Genomic DNA, 10,988 nt, shown 5'->3' on the forward strand with positions numbered 1-10,988 from the left:
CTGTGTTGCCAGAGGAACTAGAGGAGCTTGTGCAAAGTCAGCAGATGTGAAATGACACTTAATGGTCTGACCAGAGACAGAAGATGTCTGTGTGCTGCCAGCTCGTTATGTAAACGCATCAGTAAAACACTAACACGCTTAAAAGGGAGACACATTAAAGTGTGTTTTAAAGGTCTTGGGGAGTACTCGAGGCTACGCTAGCCGCAACTAGCATAACACAATCGAACCTCTGTCTGTCAGCGGCCGAGTTGCATCGCGGCTTACAAAAAGGCGCAAGATTTTAACAAGGAAGAAGAATGCTGGTAATGTAAAAAGACGATATCTCTGGTTTTATGTTAATAAACACAGGAAATGGAAACCCTTTGTCCGAATATCGATACTAGTAATCCCAATATCTCACACATTTACTATGTTGGAGGTGTTGATCTCTCTCCCCCTCATTCTGGCATATGTAGCGATAGTGTGTGTTCCTGAGTCTACGTGTGTGTGTGTGTGTGTGTGTTGTGGTGTAGCAGGAGCGAGTGTGAGACACAAGAAAAGAAACAAAAAGAGACAAAAGAAGCACCGAGAGAAAGAAGGGAGGGTTGTGTGGTGTGGGTGAGAATATGAGTGTGTTTGCACGTCTCTTTGCCAAATAATGGAAAAAATGTCAGACTGGAATCCATGTGACAGCGTTGGCAGACACAAAGCAGCGCCGCCCCCCCCCCCCCCTGCATTCCTCAGACAGAGGGAGGAGGCCCGGAGATAAACACAGAGGGAGGGCGGCGACCTCGCCAGATGGAACCGTTTCATCGTCGGCAGAAAAGCACTCATCAATCTTCTTGATCTGGACGGACTCGGTCTCCGTCTCGTGTCCGGGTGCAGATGATTTATGCCGAGGTGGACGCTGCACACCGAGCTTTCCCGTTTCGCCGTCACGATGGACTGAATTATTCATGAGGTTGTATTCAAATCCAGGCTCAAGCTCCTTTTTGTACAGTATAATTTTAATCCGGCCACATACGATGCATGTATTGTGCGTGAGCCAGAGTGTTAACCTACATATTCCTTTACAGTCACGGTCTGCAGAGGAGGAGCAGCAGCAATACAACAGCCCGGCCTCCCCAACAACCTCAAAGTGTTTAATAAACTAAATAAATACAGAGCGGGACTGACCTTGCGGCACCGAGGGTTGGGACAGCTGAATAGAGACCGGTCTTTGTCCAACAGGGCTGGGAAATTGCAAAACGGGCACCTGAGAAGGAAAAAGAGGGAGGAGGGAAATGTATGAGACCGCTGTAAGAGAGACAGATAAACAAATCCCACTGGGAGCAAACAAACGGACATTATTTAAGGTCTTTGATGAGTGTACAGATCACCTTTAGGCCACGAAATGACATGCGTCCTTACGGACTAGATTGAAAGTTCAAAATACATTAAAAACAAAGTATTAATATGACTCTAGTGAACCCAACCTCACTACGTGGAGACAGGAGGATTTATAAATGAAGATGAACACGCAGCTGGAATATTAATGTACTGGTCCAAGTATAAGTGAGACTAAGTCCTAAAGGATTAGGGCTGCAACTAACAACTATTTCCATTATTTTCTTGACTTGTCAATTAAAGGTTTAATCTTTAAAATGATCCCCAGAGCCCATGACAAGGTCATAACAAAGAAGCAGCAGAAAAGCAGCACATCTTCACATCCATCACTCACTGGGGGAACTTTGACCGCTTTGCTTGTAAATCGACTTTTTAATTGATTATCACAATTGCTGCCAATTCGTTTTTGGTTGACTAATCGATTGATCCACATGTGGACAGTTCAGTTACAAGACAAACCTAATACACACACACACACACACACACACACGCTTACCGCACTAGTTCATCAGCACAGGTGGCGGCGACGGCCTCCTCCGCCTGCCTCTCGTAGTATTTACACAGTATGTTCTCTGGGAGGACTTTCTCCAGCTCACACACCGGGTAGGAGCACGGACAGCCGCCCTCCATGCAGCTCAACTCCGACTGCAACATGCAACACGCACAAAGTTATTAGAAATGCAGCAGGTACGTTCACAACCACCGTCAGCCAACGCACACACAAAAATGAGAAACACCATTTATTATAATGCAATCCAGTCTGACATTGTTATAAAGATGAACCAGCACCAGAGAGGATTTATCATAAAGCTGTTTTATTGCATTGGTTCATATATAATGGTTATTGTGTGTGTGTGTGTGAGAGAGAGTGTGTGTGTGTGTGTGTGTCCGTACATTTCCAGAGCCAAACACTGCCTCCTGAGCGTATTTGACCAGGCACTCTTGACAGAACAGGTGTCCGTCTGAACACTGCGTCATCTTCTCAAACGCAAACTCCCCGAAGCAGCAGCCGCACTCGATCAGCTGGCCGTCCTGCACAAAGAGTTACACACAGAGACACTTTATGAGGCTCTGGGCTTTTCAGGGATCATCTTCTGAGAGTTAACCGATTGATTTCATTCACGGATTATCAAATACAGAAACCCCAAGTACAAGTCAGTGTAAGTTTAGAGTGGTACTAAAATTAACATAGAAAGAAACTAGTCTACAATATATTCTACAAGTAAACGGCTTTTCAGGGACTTTAAGAAAACCTCTGACTTTCAGCTGATTGCCTTTAAGGGAAATACGAGAGGATCCATTTTAAAACTGCAGTCAAGAGTAGCCACAATAACAACAATGTAGCCGTCTTAAACATACATTCAGCAGCAACCATGTGACCACTACTATCCTGAACAAGCTCACCAAAAGCCTTTGGATTTCATACTACAACATTGATATATATGTTACCACTGTGAAGGTGACATCCGTTTAGCTGAGGTGTGTGTGTGTGTGTGTGTGCACTTCCTACCATCTTGTACTCGTCCTCATTGACCTGCAGAGCCAGGAGGAAGTCCTCGTGCTGAGAGAGGGGGGAGAGAGAGAGAGAGAGAGAGAGAGAGAGAGAGAGAGAGAGAGAGTTGTCACTGTCTCCAGTGAGCAAGAGTGTGAACGAGGGTTTGGGAGTGACGCGGATATAAAAGCTAGTTTATCCGTCTTTCCTTTACAAGCAGGACAATTATTTCCCTCTTTATTTGAGAAAAGTTCATATTTGTGTTGTCAAATTTCACTATGACCCTGAAATTCTGTGTCTTGTGTTATCATATACTGAATGCAAGCAAAACCACAGAGCAAAATCACACTCTTTCTGATTGAACCAATCTATGAACTGTCTGAAACAATGGATATCCGCGTCCCATATCGCGCGACGATGCCACCACCCTGGGGGCTAAGCCCCCCTAGACACGCCCCTGCCTGTGGTATTTAGCTCTTTGTACAAGCAGCAAGATTCATTTTATACTCCAATTCATTTAGAAATCGTTACAACATGCATCCAATATTCCCTTTGGTAACTCTGATGAAAAGAAATATGCCGAAAGCTAAATACCCTGAACTCTATGTCCTACAGCATAAAAAACAGAACTTATGACTGTATATGCACAATAATATAAAGACAAAAATAGGAAGTTGGATAAAGTCTGTAGGCATGAATGTAATACTGGGTGACAGGTGTGTGTGTGTGTGTGTGTGTGTGTGTGTGTGTGTACCTCTGCCCATTCCTTGGCCTTCTGCTGATAGAATGAAAGCTCCTTCTGCACAGAAGCCTCCAGACTGCTGTACGTCCGGCAGTAGCGACGGTCGTTCTCCAAGAAGTACATCCTCTTCTCAAACTTCACTGATCCTGCGGGACAAAGGGAACCCAGTGAGTGAGACAGCCACAGCAAAAAAAAAACATCAGTACACCAAGACAGATGTTATTAGAACACTGATGGAACCTTCTCCCATGATGCACCTGCAGACCCCGTGGTCAAGCTCCGTTACTGAAGCTCTGGCGAATGAATGAAAAGCTGCACGAGGTATTCGCATGCGGTGTGCAAAAGAGGAGAAAAAAAGAAGTTTGCTCACCGTGCTCAAAATAGAAGTTGATGTAGCAGCGCTCAGCGGAGGTTCGGCTCCGTCGTCTCTTTTCTGAGGGGTCGCTTGAATCTTGCCACTTCTTCAGCGCTGAACATAAGGCCTGCGAGTCAAAAGAGACGCTTAAAGACGCGTTCGTAAAAGTAGAGAAAAAGGTGGAATCGGGACTGCGTTCCTCGGTGCGCTATGATGGTACCTTGCGTGTGATTGCATAGTGTCCCTTCAGAGCATTGAGGGCCCATTTGATGTCCTGACAACTGAGCATCCGGAAATCTGCCATGAGCAGGTCAGCGGCCTGCATCACGGCCTCGGGTCCCACCGTGCCCAGTTTGGTATAGTCAAACAGGTCCTCGGTCACCTGAAACGACCCGCGACAGACGCATGAACACGGGGCCAACACACCGAGATACTGGTTTCTGAGGCGTTTATGGAGCGGTCAACAAAGCGACAAACGAAAAAATACATTGTGTAACTGCCATTTTAGGATTTTTTTCTTCTTCTAATTGTACGGTGGTGGCAGGAGAGACTAAAGGTCTGTTTCTGCTTTTTTGTGTGAACAAGTTTCCTGCTCTATGCTTTAATATGTGCGCTTTAATGGTTCCTCCTTTCCATGTGAAACACTCACATAGTGCAGATGTTTCTTCAGTATATTCCCTCTCGTCCCGACTACAGTACATATAGTCATAATCTACCGACACCAAGAAAAGCTGTTGTGAAACAGATTTAAGCTTGATTGACGTAATAACGAGGAACGATCTATCCTTCCTTGTTTTTCCAATTCGTCGGTTTGCAAGCTCACTGTGCACGACGCGTATTAATACTGGTGAGGATGTTAAACGCTCACTTACATTGACCCACATCACTACAGCCTACCTTAGAATGACTCAAGTTGGGTGCTTAAAAATCAGCCTTTTTACTTTTTTCATTCTCTTGTGGTATTAACAGACAGACACACACACACACACACCTCTGTCTCAGGGTCCCCACACTCCAGCAGGATGCTGGTGGGAGCTGCTGTGGCTGCTGCAGTACCTCCCCTTGGATACTCGGGGTTCTCCAACAGCAGGTTACAGATACTGGAAACAGCAGAGAGGGGCTGCGTGTGAACAAAGCTCACACCGACATACACACAGTTACAGGTGGGATGGTGCTTCAACACCTAATAATACGTATCCAGATTTGGGACTGTGCACTATTGCATATGCTGCAATGAAGAAGTGTACACCCCAATACTAATATAAATAAATATATATATATATATAGTATTATAGTTTAATTGATCAGTTAAAATGCCTCCAATAGAAAGAAGTATTATTGAGAATTTAGAAATGCTTAACTGAATATTAATAAAGAAAAGTCACCTGCATCTGAATAAATCACGGTAGTAAACCTAGAAACCTCATCAGGTATTCATTTCCTCAGCAGCTGAGTCACTTATCATCACTTTATATGAAGTAGTGGGAGAGAAAGAAAGGCAGCTGCTTCTTACTCATTCAAGTCTTTCACATTATTCTTTTGGATCAGTTCTGCTACATAGGCTTCGTGGACATCTGGGAAGAGATCCAACTGCAGAGGAGACACCAAGAGTTGAACAGGCGGAACGTCGTTGGGACAGAGGAGGTGAGAGACACAGTTACACCACAATTTAACTTGACATTAACCGACTGATGAGCTCAAGAGACAGCCAGCAGACAATGCAGAGCACAGCGATGCACGGACCACTTGAGTGATACTCACAACACCGGTGATGAGGGCTCTGACGTGGGGCTGCTGCTCCGCTCTCCCTTGCGGCGCAGACGGTCCGGGCCTCGCGTCCTCTATTCGGGGAATGTCCTCTGGTGCAGGAGGGACAGCGACCAGACCGGGGGCGGGATCGACTCTTTCTGGGTTTGGAGCTGGAGCCGGAAATCGACGAGCCTCTCCGCCGTTGTGGGGGACTGAAGCTGTGGCAGCGTGAGGGACGAGAAGGTTAGCGTTCATCCTGACGTGGAGGCTGCGGGCCGGTGGGACCCCGCCAGAGGCCCCGGCCTGTGGCGGAGGATTGGGAACAGCTTCCCCAGGCGCTTGGCTCCCCAGGATGATCCGGTGACCTGCCTCCGGAGGTCCGAGTCTCTCCGGGGCCGCAGCTATTAGCACTGCGGGGGGGGCCACCTGTATCACCTGAGGATGCTGCGGGGCCTGGACCGGAGGCTGGGCCGGGACCTGGGCCAGGAGCTGTGGTTGAATCTGAATGAGATTGCCCTGCAATAGATGGAACGACATGGGCTGCAGGGGGTTCTGGGGCCTGAGCTGCAGCTGGGGTTGGGTTATGAGAGCGGAGGCTAAGATGCTCGGCTGCTGGGGATGAACGACTAGTTTCACCTCCTTCAACGGGGCGAGGCGGGGCTGCGGGACGCCGGTCCCGCCGGCCTGGAGCTGTGTCGATGTACCGGGCTGCGACGGCGTCCGTGTGCGAGACTGGGACTGTGCAGACGAAGTGCTGGCCTGAGGATTGTCTTGTGACTGAGTGCTTGTACCGGCCTTTTCTTGGGTCTGGGTAGAAGAACTGGACGCAGTCGCACAAGAAGAGTGTGTGGCACTTTTAGAGGTGCTCGCCGTCGCCAGTTCTGAAGAGCCGGCTTGTGGCTGCGCGGGCCCAGATGTGCTGGGCTGAGGCTGACTAAGTACAGGTATAGGTGCTCTGGATGTGTTGGCATTTGTGGAGGTAGATGGGGTTTGGATGGAAACTGCATGGAGTTCCACTTTTATATGCGCTGACGTACCGGCCTGTTGCTGAGAGTTCGTGTGAAGTTTTGGCTGAGACAGTGTGTGCGATGACGAGCCGGGTTGTTGCTGCTGTGCGTGTCCTGAAGTGCCGGACTGCTCCGGTGTCTGTGTCTGTGTCCGTATGGCTGTCAGTAATGCGGAGGAGTGGGCCTTGGCATCTCTGGAGGTAGGGGGGGCAGAACCGGGGTCCCCTGTGGGAACCCCAGAGGTTGCACTACTGTGACCCACAACATGAATTAGGTTGTGCGAGGCCCCGCTCCATTTCGCTGCTGGGCGAATCACGTGTCTGCGTGCAGGAGTCAGCGGCTGCAGGAAAACACAGGGAGGAGATGATTGCTACGCAATTTCTGAGAACAACACACATAAGACTAAACGATAAAACGTTCATCTTTTTTTGTACAAAGAAAAATGCACTGTAAAATCTAAGAGCAGGGTTCATCAGTCACCTCCAATATGCTGATGTCGTCATCATCTGCATCGTCCGGGACTAACACAGGGCTGCCAGGTATCAGAGTCACAGGCTCCTCGTCCGAATCATCGGAAATGGTGATTAGCTCCCTCTTACGGGAACGGGAGCCTACACGGACGCAATGTCAAGAAAATATTACAAATGTGTATCATGTGTGTGGCTATTTGTGTCTTTGTGGCAAAGTGTGTTTAAGAGAAGAGAAAACAACTGAACAGCAGCAAAAATTCTATTTCATAAATTCTTCCAATAGAAGGTGTTATGTGACCGGCCACTGGAGCCTTTGCCGCGCTGAGATGGGCATGAAATCCTCGAGTTTGAATAATAAGTACAAACAAAAAGCAAACGTGTTTTAGCATAATCTGGTTCCTTCCTGTCAAAAATATATGAATAAGATAAGATAAGATAATCCTTTATTAGTCCCGCAGTGGGGAAATTTACAGGATCAATGTAGGTATTATAGCTCAATACCAATACTGGATGTTTGAGAGTAAAAAAATGTTGGCCGATATACATTTTCTTTACACAACCCAAAAAAACAAACAGAAATGTGCTGAGCAGGACATTTTACGGTTGAAAAATAAACTTGTCGCTACTCTCTAGTGGACAAACATAGAATAGTGACTCTTACTAAACATATCGTTGTCCTTTCTTGTCACTTATCGGCTGCAGATACTGACATGTCTGCAGTGAACTAATATCGGACTAGAGGCCAATATATGATTAATTTATACTGATCTGCTTTTTCCGAGGTGATATTTCACATGTCAATGTCTCTTTGGATAAAAGGCTTAAATGGTGATTGTGCCTTACACTGACTGACATTTGACATGTACAATTTGAACTTTGCATTACAAAGAATTAGGAACTCCAATCCTGAAACTATGTCTAGCAGGACTGGTATATAAACACACAACCAGGAACCAGAGTTAGGTGTAGTTTGAAATGTCAAACCAGGGCCAAAATAAAAATGACAGAAGCTACAGTGGCCGCACAAACTGCCATGTCACACAAACGGGCACTAGGATATAATGCTGTGGACATTGACTGAAACAAGTGTGTCTTACCTTGGCTGCGGTGGACGTTGAAGCTTGCCAGGTGAATGACATCATCATCACTGCCTCCATCTGCCATTGTGAAACTAAGCTTACCCTGAATCAGCCCATACACAGAGTCACTGCTCAATCAATACCATCTACACACACACACACACACACACACACACACACACACACACACACACACACACAGAGTTAAAGTTCTGGTATTTCCCTTGCATTTCAACAGATGATTGCACTTCAAAACATGTGACTTGTCATAACATTTACCAAACACGAGAAAGGTTGGACTCCACCCTGTTACCGTAAATCACCTTATCACGCAGCGCTAATAAATGACTTATATGCGACTATCCGATGGCCTGCTCACCTAGCATGTTAGCAAGAGAGAACTAAACAATGAGGAAGCTTAACATAAATCTAAAGCATGAGGACCAGGGTAAAGGGGCTATGGTCACCATCGAGATACAACATTAGCTATCTTGTATGTGTTAGCCAACCCAATAGGAATGTGTAGAAATATCCACTCCGTCATCCTCACTTGCTAACCCAGCCCTAGTTAGATCTGATCAAAGTTGGCATGAAATCAATGTATATCTTCAATGTTGTTAAAACAGCACACGCGAACACTGCGAGGAGCTGTCAATGTTGCAATGCAAGCTACACAAACTCACGTTACCCATCATCTTGACATCACTCGTGACACTGTAACGTTAGCTTAACATCCGAGCTACTGTTGTTAAAAACAAACATGTCAGAACAGCAGTGGATCATTTCCGCGAGGGCACACAGAACAAACTGCTCTCCGCTAAGCTAATGTTAATTAGCTTGGCTTGCTAGCTAGCTAGTAGGTTAAGTAGTTAGCTCACTTCTGCCGTGATTTCTGTCCATAACATTGCTTCAAACAACCCGCATACAGTCTGATATCCAGGCATGAACAACACACATGTAGACATGTACATTACCGCAGCTTCGTGTTGGACAGCCAATACAAAACGTCTTCTTTGGGGGGACTGACAAACCGTGAATATCGAAACAAACTGCCAAAACAAGAACAGCACGTCACGCGTACGGCACAAGTCGCTACGTACAGGCGCGGGGCTTCTGGGAAAAGTAGTCCCTTAAGGTTGAGGATCTCTTCGGCATTGTAGGCACGAGTGCACCGTGGACAGAGGATAGATTCTATTTACATGTACACACAATTTAAGTTGCAATGGTCCCACGTGAAGGGGAGAGAAAACAATATGTATAATATATACATTGCATATATACACAATATAATGGTTTACCTGAAAAATAATATAGAGTAGTCATAATTTCACATATCAAAATCACAAAGGCCATAACATCTTCATTTCTAAATTTGATAGGCCTACATTATAATAATAATTAAATCTATCAAAAATGATGTTGAAATAATAACTGCACACTCATTCTTTGGTACAGATGTTGGCTCTTCGGACAGCTGGAAAGTTGTCCCATAATAGTATGTAAATTATACATAAAGGTTTATTAAATGCATTCATATACAGATATTTGTGTTGCTTGATTTGAATAGTCATATATACAGAGCGAGAATAACGTACACAACACAAGGAAGGCATTTTCAATTAAATGTTCCTTTAATATAATCTTATTTACATTGTATTTTTTCATAAATGTTTAGTAAGTTACAATACTCTTGCAACCATTACACAGTGAACTCAGAACCTAGACAATGCGGATTGAAATGGTACTGCTTAATTAACAATCTTCAATAATCAACCGACAAAAACTTTAAACTTCTTCCACAATGCTCGCTCATCATGATGATTCACTTTGTTGGAGGATCAATGGCTGCAAATAGACTTTGGTCATTCATGGTATGGCTGTCCTCACTGCGGAGGAGTGGGCCTTGGCATCTCTGGAGGTAGGGGGGTCAGGACCGGGGTCCCCTGTGGGAACTCAGAGGTTGAGCCACTGTGACCCACGACTTGAATTAGGTTGTGCGAGGCCCCGCTCCATTTTGCTGCTGGGCGAGTCACGCGTCTGCGTGCAGGAGTCAGCGGCTGCAGGAAAACACAGGAGACGCAAGTTGAAAGATGATTGTACAAAGTAAAATGCACTATACAATCTAAGAGCAGGGTTCATCAGTCACCTCCAATACGCTGATGTCGTCATCATCTGCATCGACAGGGCTGCCAGGTATCAGAGTCTCCTCGTCCGAATCATCGGAAATGGTGATGAGCTCCCACTTACGTGAACGGGAGCCTACACGGACGCAATGTCAAGAAAATATTACACATGTGTATCATGTGTGTGTGGCTATTTGTGTCAACGTGTGTTAGAGAGAAGAGAAAACAACTGAGCAGAACACTTTTCATGATGTCATTATTATGTCGGTTCAAAGCATTCTTGTTAATACTGTTTATGTTGGTACCATCCAAGTTCCAGTTAGGTGTATAGTTTGAAATGTAAAACCAGGTTTCAAAATAACAAGGGGGGTGTGCCAGCCTCATGCAGATAGCTACAGTGGCCGCACAGTGCAGGATAGTGCAGGATGTCATGTCACACAAACTGGCACTGGGATATAATGCTGTGGACATTGACTCATACAAGTGTGTCTTACCGTGGACGTCGAAGCTTACCAGGTGAATGACATCATCATCACTGCCTCCATCTGCCATTGTGACGCTCAGTTTACCCTGAATCAGCCCTTACACACACACACAGTCACTGCT

General features: G+C 45.8%; 1 protein-coding gene across 3 annotated transcripts in view; it reads right to left on the reverse strand.

Annotated features, from left to right (window-relative positions):
* Nucleotides 1-9,318, reverse strand: part of rnf216 (ring finger protein 216) — a 15,718-nt gene extending 6,400 nt beyond the window's left edge. For 2 of the 3 annotated variants that reach the window (XR_013767487.1, XM_079178026.1), the window contains exons 1-13: nt 9,234-9,318; nt 8,278-8,405; nt 7,191-7,321; nt 5,716-7,050; nt 5,468-5,544; nt 4,946-5,054; nt 4,175-4,336; nt 3,970-4,081; nt 3,612-3,745; nt 2,876-2,926; nt 2,260-2,397; nt 1,862-2,010; nt 1,156-1,234 (exon numbers count right to left, since the gene is read on the reverse strand). Coding sequence is in view for 2 of the 3 variants with exons in the window: in XM_079178026.1 (XP_079034152.1) it covers nt 1,156-1,234; nt 1,862-2,010; nt 2,260-2,397; nt 2,876-2,926; nt 3,612-3,745; nt 3,970-4,081; nt 4,175-4,336; nt 4,946-5,054; nt 5,468-5,544; nt 5,716-7,050; nt 7,191-7,321; nt 8,278-8,344 (2,544 nt within the window). In the remaining variant the exon portion in view is untranslated. The other variant, XM_079178027.1, reaches the window with a different exon arrangement.
* Nucleotides 9,319-10,988: the final 1,670 nt, after the last annotated feature.

This window comes from Pholis gunnellus, assembly GCF_910591455.1.
Source record: "Pholis gunnellus genome assembly, chromosome: 17".
Lineage (NCBI taxonomy): Eukaryota > Metazoa > Chordata > Actinopteri > Perciformes > Pholidae > Pholis > Pholis gunnellus.